The sequence below is a fragment of the Calidris pugnax genome, unplaced genomic scaffold (genome assembly GCF_001431845.1).
Source record: "Calidris pugnax isolate Ruff unplaced genomic scaffold, ASM143184v1 scaffold17, whole genome shotgun sequence".
Taxonomy (NCBI): Eukaryota; Metazoa; Chordata; class Aves; order Charadriiformes; family Scolopacidae; genus Calidris; species Calidris pugnax.
The window spans coordinates 13,282,787-13,298,769 of NW_015090794.1; the positions used below are offsets into that span (position 1 = coordinate 13,282,787).

Sequence of the window (15,983 nt, forward strand, 5' to 3'; positions counted from 1 at the left end):
ACTGAGCAGAGATGAGGGGCTTCAGGTGGAAAAGGTGCTTTGGAGGATGGTGACAGAAGAGTGTGAAAATGAAGGGTGGCTTATAAACTTTGAACTCTAGGAAACAGCATAAGAAATGCAATTTAGGAACTGATGGCATGGCGACTTTGAACTCTAGCATAAGAAAACAGCATAAGAAATGCAATTTAGGAACTGATGGCATGGCGAAAGGGATCCAAAAAGTGCTGGGAACAAGTGATATTCAGGAGGCTGGAATCTTGCTCTCAGGTGGGTCTGGGTATGGCTGCAGAGGGAACTGGGCTTTTAAGCATCTATGAATCCATCATGGAACCCACACCATCTGTGCTCTGCTGTGTGGTGCTCCAAGGAGAGGAGCTGCAGCTCCCAAAGACTCCCTGATACTGTCTTGGACAGAAATGGATTTATCTAATGATTTTTAATCTTTAACCTGGTTTATAACACTGACGTTAGGCTGCCTTGCTCAGCAGAGCAGAGGTGTGTGAGGGAAAGGAGATGGTGGCAGGGAGCAGAGCTGTGGAAGTCAGCCCTGAGCAGCCCTTGCACAGCACCCACACCTGCAGAGAGGCAGAGGGAAGGCTGGGTCACAGCCGGGACTCTCTAGCACTCCTTCCCAGCACTCTCTTCCCAAACCTCCCTGTGGCTTTTCCTTGATGAAGATGAGTACTTTCTACAACACAAACCCATCAATTCCACGAAGGGCCAAGGAGGTGCTGGGAGGGCTGGAGCCCCTCTGCTGGGAGGACAGGCTGAGAGAGCTGGGGGGCTCAGCCTGGAGAAGAGAAGGCTCCAGGGAGACCTTGGAGCCCCTTCCAGTCCCTCAAGGGGCTCCAGGAGAGATGGGGAGGGACTCTGGATGAGGGAGGGGAGCCCTAGGAGGAGGGGGAAGGGTTGGACCCTGCAAGAGGGGAGATGGAGCTGAGCTGTGGGGAAGAACTTGTTTGGTGGGAGGGTGGTGAGAGCCTGGCCCAGGTTGTCCCGAGAAGCTGTGGCTGCCCCATCCCTGGAGGGGTTGAAGGGCAGGTTGGAGGGGGCTTGGAGCAACGTGGTGTGGTGGGAGGTGTCCCTGCCCAGGGCAGGGGGTGGGACTGGGTGGTCTTTCTAGGTCCCTTCCAACTCAAAGCATTCTATGATTCCCTTCCTGACAATTCTGCAACTTCCTGGACAGAGACTCAAACCTAAGGACACAGGAAGCACTTTAATCCCGTGTGTGTAAATGAAGGGCTCTGCACTCCGAGGTTCCTTTTCCTCTGGAGGATCAGACTGTCCTGCAGAGGGAAGAAAAGAGACACTTATCTTTTTTTGGCTGCCGAAAGACACCCCTGTGGTTGTTCCAAGTTCTGTAATTTGAAGCATTTATTTTACAGTACTTTATAAAAGATTTGGCATAGGGCTTCAAGGAATTTCCACCAACCAGGAGAATACCAAACTATTTATCTCTTCTCCCTGGCATGTTTGTCACACAGACACACAATCACACAGGATGCAACCCTCTGCACTGGGCTTTTCAGGCCTTTTAATATATTTTCCTTATAGTTTTTAATATCCTTTTAATATTGCTGAACTGAATAGGTGATGCTGGGGTGAAACTCCCCAGCAGAAAGCTCAGACAAAGCCCTGCGAAGTTCTGGATGGGTTTTTAAAGCTCCTTTCTGACCCTGGCTGCTGGGTGCAGCGTGTTACACCGTGTCAGCAGCAGCAGCTGGGGGTGAGGTGTCTGTGCTCCTGTCCTTGCTTTCGGCAGAGGGCAACCATGTAAAATTGACCTGATGCTCGTGGAGGTGGTTGTGTGTCAGGGTTTAGTTCTGCTGAGCCACGAGCAGTGACTCTCACCACTGAAAATTTGAAAAAAAAAAAAATCAATTTGGCAAAGTTTCGTTATCTTTGTTTGTTTTCCTCAGGTATGCTTTTTCCCTCTTACAAAGATGATGAATTCTGCTCCTCTGGTATAACTTAGCCCATCCAGCGCGGCGCTGCATTCTAAATAATGCACTTGTCTTTCTCCTAATGCTGGTAATTTGGTCCATGGGGAGGCAAGAACACAAACTGCACCTCGGATGGCAGTTTTCAGATTATACTTGCAAACGCCGTGGTCTCCTGGGAGGCGAGGAGCAGGATGTGTTCCAGCCAGCTCTGTGGTGGTGAAGGATGAGAGACAGGCAGGTTTGCCTGAGTCAAACCCTTCCACAGGCTGCAGTTTGCCTTTCTGTCAGTCCCTGGCTCTCAGAACCACACTTGATGTTCCCCGTGCTGTGATTTGGTCCTTCTGGGTATGTTGTGGAGGTTTCACTGCTGTGAACATCTCTGCCAGGCTTGGTTGTGCTTGTTGCCCAACACGAACCTTTAAAAACGGGTTAAATTCTGGCTGAAGAACCAGGAGTGAATACAGCAGTGATGTATCCGTGGGTAGGAAAAGCTCTGGGATTGAAGCCTGATGTATTTCTTGATTCTCAGATTTTTTTGCCAAGCTCGCTACTTTGCATTAGCTGCTTTTAATTGAACACAGAGAGCCTCAGGGGAAGTAATATAAAAAGATGTTCAGTCAGAGAGACCTTGATGCAGCTCGTGTCATGGACAGGGGATTGAAATAGGTTTTCCAGTAAAGCAGTTTCACCAGCGATGCTTCTGTGGCCCTGGGTTTGTTGCGGAAAGGAGGTTTGAGTCAGAACCTGGCATAACAGCTTTTAATATTTATTGTTTTTCTTTAGCTCTCAGAGTCCTTCATCACCTGGGGCAGAAGCAGATGAAGAAAAGGTCGATCTCCAAGGCATGGTGCTGTCTCGACCTCCAGCGATGCTTGTCGCAACGACCAAAGGTCAGTGTTAGAAAATGAATCTTGAGGTTTTATGCTTCCCCTTCGCTGACAATGTTACCTGACTCCAGCCCTCTCCCATTTGAGGAAATCCTGCCTCCCTGGACTGCTCAATGCTGTGACCTGCCTGGTTTTAGAGCTGGGAAAGAATTTCTAGTGAAACACCGTTGCCTAAAATGAAGTGACGGAGAAATGTTATCACCTCACCCTCCTCATGGGAGTAGCTGCAGGAGTCCTGTAGGATGCTTAGATTTCACTGAAGGGCAAAAAAAAACGGGGGGAAAACCCCATAAAACAACAAAAAAACCACCTCACAAGAAATCTCTGCACACAGGGGCCTGTTGACCAAAGAAACAGTTGTGTGAAGACTAACAGTGTCCTTAAACTACATGTTTATCTGGTTAGAGATCATCTGCCTCTGCTGGTGAGGAGTTGAATATAATCATCGTGGATATGAAATGGTCAAGACTCCATTCAGGGCAGGACTCACCATTCAATCAGAAAACACTTGGTGGGGCTAATATTCACTGGCTATCACCTGGCTCTGCCCAAATCCCTCTTTTCCCTTTGTAGGAGTAGTTTTCCAGGTTCTGAATTCATACGTGGCAGCAGGGACTGTCTGTGTTCACGGGAAACCTGCCGAGGCGCGAGGCCTTACACCGGGCTGAGAAGGATCCGTGTGGTGTCGGGGTGTCTCCTGTAGAAAAGCCAACGTGCTGACAGTCCCAGCACATCTCAGGCACGAGCAATTTTCAGACAATGCTATCAGAGCATTGCTGTCTGGTTTCTACTCCCACAACTGAGCATAGTTTCACAGGGGAAGAAAAAAAAAAACAGAAAACACTTGATGGGGCTTATATTCACTGGCTATCACCTGGCTCTGCCCAAATCCCTCTTTTCCCTTTGTAGGAGTAGTTTTCCAGGTTCTGAATTCATACGTGGCAGCAGGGACTGTCTGTGTTCACGGGAAACCTGCCGAGGCGCGAGGCCTTACACCGGGCTGAGAAGGATCCGTGTGGTGTCGGGGTGTCTCCTGTAGAAAAGCCAACGTGCTGACAGTCCCAGCACATCTCAGGCACGAGCAATTTTCAGACAATGCTATCAGAGCATTGCTGTCTGGTTTCTACTCCCACAACTGAGCATAGTTTCACAGGGGAAGAAAAAAAAAAACCAAAAAACTGAGGGGAGTGGAAGCTCAGCAGCTGTTGGGGAGAAGGTGGCAGAAGGAAAGCAGGATCGTACTGACAAGAGAAAGAAGGCATGAAAAATTATGGGAAAAATTGCCAAAGAATGTATGAGGAAAGAATGAAAGCATAAGCCAAAAAGATGAAGGGAACAGAAAGTGACAGAAAGAAAAGGGAGAAAGGAAAAAAAAAAAGCTCTCACCTTTGAGATACGCTCTTCTAACTCGTATAACTGGGCATGTTAACTCAGGTAGCTTGGCAGCCAGCCATTGGCTCTGCGTATTTGGGACTGGTATTGATGGCAGCTGGTTGCTGCTGATGGAATGAGTCACATTTTCTGCCTCCCCTTCCTTTTATGGCCACTAATGATTCACATTTGCTGTGGGCTGCTGAGTTACACCACACCACGTTCCATCTGTATTTGGGCTCAGGAAGTCACTTTCACGCTTTGCTCCTCAGAGAGAGAACTGGATCATGACTCTTGGAAGAGAAATTGAAAATCTGGTCTGGGAGCAGATGCCCCATGGGGTCTTAAGGAAAGGAAACATTCACTGACTCCTTCCTTCAGGTCTCCGGCAGTTTCTCCTGGAGATGGGAAGATACACTCATGCAGAGGATTTAGAACAAATATACTGCTAATCCCACCAGATAGATCTGCCTCTTCTCAGTAATCAAAGTTTTGCTGACCTGAGCAGGTATTCTGGTTGATTTGGGATACGTGCATGTGAAAAATATATCTATAGAAGTTTTATCAACTAGAGAGGAACCAAAATTGTGCCCCGTCCTTAGTAATAAACACAAGCTTTCCCTTGGTTTATTGCCATTGCTTGGAACTACCAGGCTGAGCCTTGGGGGGGGCAGATATTCATATCATAAAGTCTAGAACCAAAAGAAACGTTCACTGCTGATAGTCCCACTCCCAAAACCAAGTGTAGTCGGGCCACAGAGATTAAAATACTCCAACCTCATTATATATTCACAGTTAGAGCTAAGAGAAATTAATGGGGCAGTGTAGAAGAAACCCATCTAGAAGTGATGCTGAGGATTTGTCTTCAGAGCTCCCTCTTGGCAGATTAGGGAGACCTGAATGTACCTTGTGTACAGAAAAAAAGCTGTATTAGTACTAGGACAGTGTAATAATGAAGGTGATGGTAAAAGCAGAGACCCGATAGAAGATTAGAATGAAGCAGAGACCTCGGGTAGATCAGAGGCTTCAGGGAAAAGTCTTGAGCTTGTCCTGTAGAACTTAAGATGGGGCATAGACACTGCTCAGGAGGTCTTGTAGGCTCTTTCTCCTGAGCCTGCTCATAGCACGTGTTGCCACCCTGTTGGCGGTGAGCTTGGGGTTTGGCTTAGGAAACAGGATTCAAAAAGCCCAAGGTTCTAGCCCAAAGTAAATCCTGTTGCTTCTACAACCTTATCTACTGGGATAAGGGATACAAGGAGAGCACGAGCAGCAAGACCTAGTGGATAAGAATGAGGTAGGAGAAAGCAGGCTGGTACCATTATCATGATGACCAAAGACAGAAGATACCAAACCTAAGAGTGAGGTGAAATCACGATCACAGGCTGGCCCAAAGATTGAGGAGCCCAGGCCACAAGGCAAGCTCTGGGATGAAGGTTAAAGACAAGAGGAAGCAGGAGGAGGGGGAAGGGTTTGGGCCTGGAAGAGGGGAGATGGAGCTGAGATGTGGGGAAGAACTTGTTTGGTGTGAGGGTGGTGAGAGCCTGGCCCAGGTTGCCCCGAGCAGCTGTGGCTGCCCCATCCCTGGAGGGGTTCAAGGGCAGGTTGGATGGGGCTTGGAGCAACGTGGTGTGGTGGGAGGTGTCCCTGGCCAGGGCTGGGCATGGGACCAGGTAGTCTTTAAGGTCCCTTCCAACCCATTCTATAAGATTGTAGAAGCTGGTTATAGCCTAGGGCCAACTGATTTAATAACCCAGCAGTGTGGCCAGGCTCATCAGCTCCTTAGCCCCTGAGGGCACTGGTGGCTGTGGGACTGCCAGCTGTAAGGTGACAGCTCAGAGACAGCCCAGGAAGGAGTGACACACAGCTGGCACATGAGCCACAAGACAGATGCCTCACAGAGAGATGAATAGCTCATAGATAGCTTGATAGACCTGATGAGACAGACCATCCGGGGTAGATGATTCATAAAGATATTGCTGATGATGCCATAAGCTTTTCCGTTCTAGGTTGGCCTCTGATAGCAGCCATTATGAGCTGGATAGAGCAAACAGACCATAAAATATGGTGTCACCAGTTGGGATGTGCTTCAAGTTGGAACTAGCCCCTGCCTTGCATCGATACCACAAATTCTGTGGAAATAACACGCTGCTTTTCTTACTTTCTTTTTGATCTAGGAGACATAGTTCTGGTGGTGTCGCCTGCGGTGTCTCCTCACGCCTACGGTGACGTGATCTCGGTCTGTACCCGGCGGGGGTTTCTTCTGCAAGGAGTCAGACGGGTGCAGCTTTCCCCCCAGCAAGGCCTTGAGCTGAGCATGACAACGAGCCAGGTACTGGGTGGGACACCCAGCACAGTCGTGCACCTTGGGCTACTGGTTGTTCTGCAACTAAGGACCTCGTGACCTTATGGATGCGTGAGCCCACACTCCTCCAGTAAACGTTCTCAAGGACACTCAGCCTCTCTTTGTCGTTCAGCCAGCACCCCTGTTCTCTCTTTTCCCATGAGTGGTGGCTTTCAGTGCTGTTTTTTTTCTTTAGGAGGAAAATTCCATCAGGCCTCAGCCTCTCACTGAAAGCAGAAATATAAATTCACTATCTGGCCTCCTCCTAGTAAGGCAAATGTGAATTTTACCATTGATCTCAAAATAAACAAGAGCAGGCAGTAGCCACATAAACCAAAACAACAATTTCTGATCTGCAAACGTGTATTCAGAAGAATAACCTCCATCTATTTTGATGTTTGATTATGTATTTCGCTGCCCCTCTGGGACGGCTTGTGGCTTTTCAGCATGAAGTCCCCTGGTTTAATATATTCCAGATGGGTTGCAAAAAGAGCTTTCCTATTGTCAGAAATAATAACTTTTTTCTCTAAAGCTCTAACATGATGATAGATTTGGGTTAAGAGTGCAGTTGGCATTTTGACAAGTCAGCCTAGCCACAAACCTAAGATTTCAGTCAAACTTAACATATGTAAGAAGTCCAGTTCTGCACTTACATGTTAAATCACCCGGGAATCATGTGACACTTTCCCTTCCAAATTAGTGGATCCTTTCCTTTAAATTATCATTCTTAGGGCATGATTTGTTGTGTCCATCAGGAAACGCATCGTTTTGCAAATGAAACTGTGTACAAAGCCCCTCTTTTCTCCTTGTTCTGTCATCAAGCCTGTGGAATAGCACTGTCTCTGCCCAGAATATTTTGTAGAATAAACAGAACTGGTTAATGGAATATTACAGCCCGAATAGCCAAATATTTGGAGCATGCTCCTAAATGGCCATTTAAGAAGTTAATGGCAGCAAATATTGCTTCAGTGTGCTGTTTGGAGCTAAATGTTTCTAAAAAACCATCCCTCCCTTTGGGACTCAAGATCATTTTGGTCTGAGTGGCTTCGGATGGTACCACATCAGCTGAGTTGTAACTTTGTGCATTTAGTCCAGCCCAGTTGCAGGGTGGAATATTTTAATGTTAAGCCTCTTCCCTGAGGTTTAAATTAAGTTTTCTGTCTCATGAATAGATGACACATGAACACCTAGTGATGGGAGGCTACTGTGGTCAGCTGATGAGCTTTATCTCATTTCGCCACCGTAACTTAATTATTTGTTTGAGCCCTATAGTGATTGCAGTCTATTCTGCAGAGTCTAATCTGGCCCTCGTTATTTCAGATTTACTGTCAGCTGGTGAGCTTTATCTAATTTCGCCACTGTAACTTAATTATTTATTTGAGCCCTATAGTGATTGCAGCTGGATTTAGAGTCTAATCTGGCCCTCGTTATTTCAGATTGCTGTGTTTTGCCCGAGCAAGATTTCAAGTTCACCTGGTAGTTCTGCAGGAGGAGAGCTCTCTGCTGACCCACGCCTGCACTGTCTCCTTCTGCTGCTGAGAAAGGAGAATGCTGCTCATCACCTTCCTGCCTTGGCAAAAGGTAACGCTTTCGCTGCACAACAGCCTCAGAAAAGAACATTTTAGTTTCAGTGTGTGTGAGCTCAACATTCACAGTGGAACCACAGCTGTTACATTGTGGGGATAGGTTTATTGAGAGTATCAGGGCCTGATAATTTTGCTGTACGTATCTCCAGACCGACGTGTAAATCGGTCACTACTATATACCCAACAGAGCAGGTTGGTCTTTGTCAGGGAGACCTTATCAATGCCTACAAGTATCTCAAGGGAGGGTTGAAGGAGGAGGGAGCCAGACTCTTTTCAGTGGTTCCCAGTGAGAGGACGAGGGGCAACGGGCACAAGTTGGAACATAAGAGGTTCCACTCAAATATGAGGAGAAACTTCTTCACAGTGAGGGTGACAGAGCCCTGGAACAGGCTGCCCAGGGAGGGTGTGGAGTCCCCTTCCTTGGAGATTTTCAAGACCCGCCTGGATGCTCCTGAGTAACATGCTCTGACAAGCTCTAGGCAATCCTGCTTCAGCAGGGGAGTTGGACTGGATGATCTCTATGGTCCCTTCCAACTCTAAAATTCAGTGAAATTCAGTTGTTTGATCTTTAGCACTGGAGCCCTCTTGAACTTGGAATCGTGGAGTAATTCACGGTGGAAAGGACCTCAGAAGGTCTCTCACCAGATGTCCTGCTCAACACAGCATCAGCAATGAATTCAGATCAGGATGCTCAGGGATTTTTTCAGTCAGGTCTTGAAAATCTGCCAGGATGGAAGTTCCCCCACTTCTCTGGGCCTTTGTTCCAATGCTTGACCATCTGGTTTTCCTTTATGTCAAGTTGGAACCTTCCCTGTTTGAATTTGTCAGCCTTGTCTCTTGGCTTCCCACTGTACTCCTCCACAATGGTCCTGGCTTCATCACCTCAATAAACTCCTTTTATTGCACAGAGAGGTTGGGTGGTAAAAATATATCTGTGTCCCTGAAGCTGAGGACAGCACCTTGACCCTATCAGCCTCTGCCCAGAGTTCTGCATACTTGTGACTTCCAAGCATCTGAACTGTAACTCATTTTCTATGTAGGGACTGCCAAAAACCAGACAAGTTGCTGCCCCAAATCTTTTTACCTGAGTCGGACTCTGTTCTGAGGCTCTAGTTCAGGAAAAGCGGTATTTAGTTTTCTTAAGGATGAGCTGACGTTGGTCTCACAAGCAACAGCAGTGACCAGGAGGGGAGAAAGAACTCACCCTTCCTGCTCTGGCAGTTGCCTGCAGCAGGAGAATCTGTTCCTGCATCTGTTTTCCTGTGACATCCCCTTCGGACTGAGAGAAGAAGATGGCTGGTGCTGACCTCTCCATTAACACCACCACAAATAGCTCCTGCTGGAGACATTCATCCCCTGCCCGACTGCTTCCTTTAATCTACCCGCAATAGAAAAGAACATTTAGAAGTTTGGGAGAGAAAAAAAAAAAAAAAGACAATTCAAAAAGTCCTCTGCTTTTTCTCCCGAGACTATCACAGAATGTTCTGAAAACATGTACAGACACAGTGGATTAATCATGGCAGCCTAATTGCAGCACCGTGTCACCTGCTGCCTGTAGACCCAAGGAAAGTTGCTCATTAAAGAAGTAGAGTTTCTGCTGCTTTTCTTGCAGAGGCCACAGATGATGTTTATGGTGTTTGTGTCTTGCACGGGGAAATTTCCACTAGAAGTACATAGGCAGGCACCAGAACAAAAGATATTCCAGAAAAGTAGCATGTTTTCTGCCATGGTAGAGAGCTTGGGTTTTTTTCCTTTGTGGACAGATTTTGCAGGTGCCTCTCTCCATGTGTTCTGTGGTTGCTTCAGAACCGATCCAGAGAGATACCTTACTCCATATTCCAGAGCCCTGGAGAGGGGAAGCTGATGTTATTACCACATAAGCTTTGGTTTGGCCTCTGGGAATCAAAGAATTACAGAGTGATATGGGGTTGGAAGGGGCCTCTGGAGATCATCCAGTCCAACCCCCTGCCAGAGCAGGTCCACCCAGAGCAGGTCGCACAGGAACGTGTCCAGGTGGGGTTTGAATGTCTCCAGAGAAGGAGACTCCACCACCTCCCTGGGCAGCCTCTTCCAGGGCTCTGCCACCCTCACAGCAAAGAAGTTCCTCATTCTGTTGAGATGGAACTTCCTGTGTTCAAGTTTGTGCCCGTACCCTCTTGTCCTGTCCCTGGGGACCACTGAAAAAAGACTGGCCCCATCCTCCTGACACCCACCCTTTAAGTATTTATAGGTGTTGATCAGATCCCCCCTCAGTCTTCTCCAGACTAAACAGACCCAAGTCCCTCAGCCTTTCCTCACCAGAGAGATGCTCCAGGCCCCTCATCATCTCTGTAGCCCTCTGCTGTCCCCTCTCCAGCAGTTCCCTGTCCTTCTTGAACTGGGGAGCCCAGAACTGGACCCAGTGCTTGAGATAGAACCTCACAGGGGCAGAGCAGAGGGGGAGGATAACTTCCCTTGTCCTGCTGGCCACGCTCTTCCTGACGGAAGGTCCCAGGAAGCATAGAATAGTGCTAGGATTTGAGCAGGATAAATACCCCACTAAGAAGTTAACTTCCCTTGTCCTCCTGGCCACGCTCTTCCTGACGGAAGGTCCCAGGAAGCATAGAATAGTGCTAGGATTTGAGCAGGATAAATACCCCACTAAGAAGTTTTGCATTTGTAACCAATACCCCTGAAAAGCAGTTCCCCCTTCAAGGTCTTGAACACTATTCAGTTTTCAGAACAAGGAAAAATCCAACAGTCGTTCCTGAAACGGAACAAATAAGTGTCTTTGGGTGGTGGGTGGATCTCTATCTTGAGGATCAAACACCGTACATTTTTATCCAAGCTTTATCTTATCCAAGCTTTACCTTTTGCCATGCCTCAAGTTTGAATAGCAGCAGGTCATGTTGCTGTGGCAGCAGTGGCACATGGATTGGTTGCTCGTGCCACCTGAGTTTTGGAAAGCAGATAGGTGATTGTCAGCAGCACGAGCTCAAATCTCTTGTCAGGGCTAGGTTTGACGTCTAAGGTTTGCCACCAGCCTCCAGCGCTAATAATCCATTTCCCCTGATACACTACAGTGAATTTTTGACAGGCTTGTGTGGTAGAAAAGCAATCAAATGTATACGAAGTGATTTAAAAAAATAACAAGCGGTTCAAACTGTGGTGTGAAATATTATTACAGGAGGCTAAAGCGATTGTTGTGGAAGTGTCGTGTAAGCAGTGCCTGGGCACAGCCCAGCCTTCTGGAGGAAAAATGGGAGCTGTGAGATTGCTAGTTCTGAGCACTTAGTGTCTGTGAAAGTGGCGTGGAATCGGATGTTTTCCAGACTGGGAGTTACATGAGCAGAACATGATGTTTCTGCTCAGGTCTGTAGCCTGACGTTGCCTCTGTGGCCACGTGGGGCCTAGTCAGATGGAGGACACCTTGAGGTGTAAGACACCTGGAGGGGCTGTGCTTGAGCACTGGGCTCAGGATTTGTGACTCCTCTTCCTTGGGGACACCAGCTTATTTAAGACACTTATAATTCAAGAGCTGTGTAGTATCTTCTGTGCTTTTGTTCCACGTTTCAGTTCACAGTAGGAGTTAGGAGGTAACAGAAACAACTGGGGAGCTGGTCACAAAGCAGAGTTGTCCACTAGAGAAAGCTGTGGTGAAGCCTCAATTTTCAACAGCTCCTCACCCCACCATAAATAAATATAATTTGGGAGAGAGGGGATGACTGAGTTGCATTTCAAGGACTTTTTACCAGGGAGTGGAGTGATAGGATGCGAGGGAAGGGTTTTAAACTTAAAGAGGGGAGATCTAGATGGGATCTGGGGAAGAACTTGTTTGGTGTGAGGGTGGTGAGAGCCTGGCCCAGGTTGTCCCGAGAAGCTGTGGCTGCCCCATCCCTGGAGGGGTTCAAGGGCAGGTTGGAGGGGGCTTGGAGCAACGTGGTGTGGTGGGAGGTGTCCCTGCCCAGGGCAGGGGGTGGCACTGGGTGGGCTTTAAGGTCCCTTCCAACCCAAAGCATTCATGATAGAACAGTGTTTTCATATCAGACTGCAGCAGAGCTCTGTATTTCTCATCTTTTCTCTCCTTCTGCACACAGGACTGACAGGGGAACTGGCCAAGCAAGGCCTTCTTGGCAACGAGCAGAGCAGCCAGCCCGACCCCGCTGCCTGCTTCCACGGGGCTCCTTACACCGAGGCCTTGATGGAGACACTGGGTACGGCAAACCTACAGGAAACGCATTATTCTGGCTTTTATTATAAGGTCTGAACTACCTAATTGGGAGGTTTTCCTCAATAGGAACATTAGGAATATGCTTGTTGTCTATAATAACTCGTTTAGTGTTCCGCTGTGCGTCAATCATGGTAACTCTAATTAGATGTCTTCTGTTGATGGGTAATGAGTGGAAGAATCAGTAGGAAAATGAAATGGAAATACCTTTTCTAAGTAAATTTAAAAACATGTGGAAAAATAAATTATTTAAATATGACATGATAACAATCAATTAAGCCTTAAACCTACCATAATTAAAAGATTAATATCCAATCAATACATATTTATTGCCATGGTTTCAAGAGAAGTCAAAATGAGGTAAATTGGTTGTTAAGCACATAAAACTGCAGTTTGCTGAAGGGATAAGTGTTGGCAGTTGTAGTTCTTCTGTAGGTGCAGAGAAGGCACTTTGTCATTTCATGGTACTCAGATATTCTTAATTTTAGTTTACACAGTTGAATTCACTTCAGTAAGTCATTCATTCAGAGCTGGGAAATGGATAGGACTTGAAAAAGCAAGTGAATGTGTTTTGTGTTATAAATCCGTGACTCAAATGGGTAGGACAGTCTTAAACCTAATGGTTCCATGCACTGGGGGGTGATGGTAGTCAGGTGGTTATTTCACTAGCTACAGGTAGTGTTTTCTTATGTATTCAGCAGGTTAATATAGTGTTATTTAACTAATTAGATTACTTTCAATTTGGGATATCAGGATTTTTAGTTGCAGTATATTGCTCTCCAAACCAAATTCACACTAAACCCTAAGGAAAAATAATAATCAAATGCATGTCATCAGCCGTTTTCTGCATTAGAAATGTTAAGGTGTAGGAACAACTAAGTAAATAAATGTTAATCTGTACAATTGCTTAAATAATCGTGTAGTGAAATGGTATGCAATTAAACACAGATCTTTGCTGGGCCAGGGGTTCTGTGGATTGTTCTGTTCCCAGTAGGATATATGCATGGTATTGGAAGAGTCCTCACTTCAGCCCTCAGCTGTGTGTGGTGCAACCAGCTAGAAATCAAAATGAAATATCAACTTAATACGAAGCCAGTCATTAGTTATCAATCTAAAATTGATGCCTTAAATAACTTTGATACAGATCTGCCAACTCTGCTTAATGGTGTGAATAAGGATATCAAAATTAGGATTGAATAGATTGGCTTTACATGGCAAAAAGTAGTTCCAGATAATGAGTGTGACTAATTAGTAAGGGTTTGCTGTGATGCCGCTCCTCACACGTGATTCTCTCTCTGGCCCTGCTGAGCCCAGCGTGAGCAGCAGCGTCGCAGTGGGGGCACTTTGGCTGCTCAGTTGGGAATTAGGCAATTCCTTCCCACTAAAAAAGGCTTTATAATTTTTGTGGGGTAACTAGTTCTGTTTTGATGATCTCCCTGAGTAGGAGGAGACTTCAGTGTGGTGCCAGACCCCCGTAACATCCTTCTGCATCTTTTCTGCAATCGAACGTACGCTTCCGATCCCGACATGGAGCAAGTTGTCATGCTGGCAGTGGTTGGAATGGAGGCCATGAAGAGTGCTGGAGACCTCCTTCACCACATCCTTCTTCCTGGGGGCAATAATCCATCTCAGAGTGCAGGTGATCCCAGCTCTTGGGGAGGGATGGAGAAGTTGGTTAGGAAAGTTTATCCTGTCCAGCTATTTTTATTATAGAATGGTTTGGGTTGGAAGGGACCTTAAAGACTACCTGGGCCCATGCCCTGCCCTGGGCAGGGACACCTCCCACCACACCAGGTTGCTCCAAGCCCCCTCCAACCTGCCCTTGAACCCCTCCAGGGATGGGGCAGCCACAGCTTCTTGGGGCAACCTGGGCCAGGCTCTCACCACCCTCACACCAAACAAGTTCTGCCTGAAATTTCATCTCAATCTCCCCTCTTTCAGTTTAAACCCTTTCCCCTTGTCCTACAGCTTTGCTCCCTGATAAAGAGGAACATAAAATAACAGGAACATAAAGAAAAACGTGGTGAGAGGGGCCTTGGGAAGGAGAACGTTTTTATTTACCCACCTGCCTAAAGATCTGAGGAGTTTATTGTGGCTAGTTAGTCATGGGCAAGGCCAGTTTTCATTATGCAAACAGCACAGGTGGGCATACTTTTCTTCAGAGAGTGGCAAATTAGTTCAACGATCTGCTTAGGCTTTGCTAAGCCTTTTGTGTGAGCCAGACTCTCCCTAAGTAGGGGGAAATAAAGCAGCTTCGTAATTGGGGGCGTTGTGTCTCTCCCTAAGCAGGGGGAAATAAAGCAGCTTCGTAATTGGGGCACAGCCCCAGGAATTCAGAAGTCACAGACACGATTCTGTCCGCTGACATCCTTTGTGCTCAGAAGCAAGATGCTTCACGCTCCGTTTCCTCCTGCGCAGGGGAGGAAGAACAACACTGTTACCCCTTTAAAGGCTCCCAAACGCCTGAGGAGTGCTGTCAAGTGCTAAGCAGGATGATGATTTTATATAATTTCATGCTACAGATCACATGGAAGTGTAATGATACAGGAGATGTACAAACAGAGGGCAGAAGTCCTGCACTCTGACTCGTAGGATGTTGTATCCTGTTCTCTTGGAAGGACACCAGGGAGTAAGTTCTGTGTCACAGTAAGAGAGAAGGAGATTCCAGCTTATAGAAACTTCCAGCAACACACAGTCGTGGATGGAGCCCCTAAATACCTTGCTACGTTGGAAGTAGGGCTACTTTACAAACACAACAACATTTAAACTACTTTAGAGACGAGGCAGAGTTAAATTGTAGCTTATTACTATAATGAATATAGCTTAAAATGGAATGTTATGAGAGGTGGTAAAGGATCTATAATTATGGATTATTCTGTGTCAAACCACATTGTTATCAGTGTATTCTCAGTGTTTCCCTTTCAGCTTTCCTCCATTAGCTGTGTTCTCTAATCAAATCATGGCACTTATTCTCTGTGGCTCCCTGTTGAGTTCCCAGATAGCCCATTTTTTTTTGTTTTCTCTGTAATGTAATTTCCTAGCACTTGTGTATTGTGGTTTTTCCCAGTATATTTCTGTATCTGCATTACAGTCCATTTTGGATGCAACGGGGGGCAAAGTCAAAGCAGCTTTGGAACTTCTTGTCTGTTAAAAAAAAAAAATCAATGTGAATTTAGAGCAGTTGTCTCCCAAAGAAAACCCAGCTCTATGAAAGCCGTGCTGTCAACTGATGCTAAACAGCTTTCTCTTGACTTGCAGAAGGACCTGATTCAGGATTCGAGCTCCTGGGTCTCAAGTGGTTGCCCCGTCTCACTGGACGTCAGGCCAGAGAAATAACCCCTTTTGAGGTTGGGGACACTTCCTGGAGAAGGAGCCTTGATGTTCTGATGTCAAACCCCGTCCTCGTGTGCGCGTTGCGGCGGGTCGACGCCTTCGGAGCTCTTGCAGACACGTTGAAGAGATTAGCACAGCACAGGGAGAAGCTAAGCCAAAGTGAAAGTCTTCTACAGACAGTAATGGCCTTGACCCCAGAGGTGACATTCAGACAAGCTGCCCTTTTCTTCACAGAGACTGATTTTGTAACTGGTAAGACATGTTTTTACTGTTTATAATGTCCTCAGCTTTGGGAATATATGTAACTTGGACAAA

General features: G+C 46.7%; 2 protein-coding genes across 2 annotated transcripts in view; both read left to right on the forward strand.

The window, feature by feature from the left end:
- Positions 1 to 14,347, forward strand: part of LOC106884698 (chromosome unknown open reading frame, human C16orf71) — a 71,856-nt gene extending 57,509 nt beyond the window's left edge. The window contains exons 17-22 of the mRNA XM_014936223.1: positions 2,727 to 2,833; positions 6,376 to 6,530; positions 7,979 to 8,123; positions 12,205 to 12,321; positions 13,780 to 13,974; positions 14,304 to 14,347. Coding sequence (XP_014791709.1) covers positions 2,727 to 2,833; positions 6,376 to 6,530; positions 7,979 to 8,123; positions 12,205 to 12,321; positions 13,780 to 13,974; positions 14,304 to 14,347 — 763 coding nt within the window. The remainder of the gene's footprint in view (positions 1 to 2,726; positions 2,834 to 6,375; positions 6,531 to 7,978; positions 8,124 to 12,204; positions 12,322 to 13,779; positions 13,975 to 14,303) is intronic.
- Positions 14,348 to 15,603: 1,256 nt separating this feature from the next.
- LOC106884743 overlaps positions 15,604 to 15,983 on the forward strand; it is a 33,054-nt gene continuing 32,674 nt past the window's right edge. Inside the window, exon 1 of the mRNA XM_014936282.1 lies at positions 15,604 to 15,920. Coding sequence (XP_014791768.1) covers positions 15,722 to 15,920 — 199 coding nt within the window. The 5' untranslated portion in view covers positions 15,604 to 15,721. The remainder of the gene's footprint in view (positions 15,921 to 15,983) is intronic.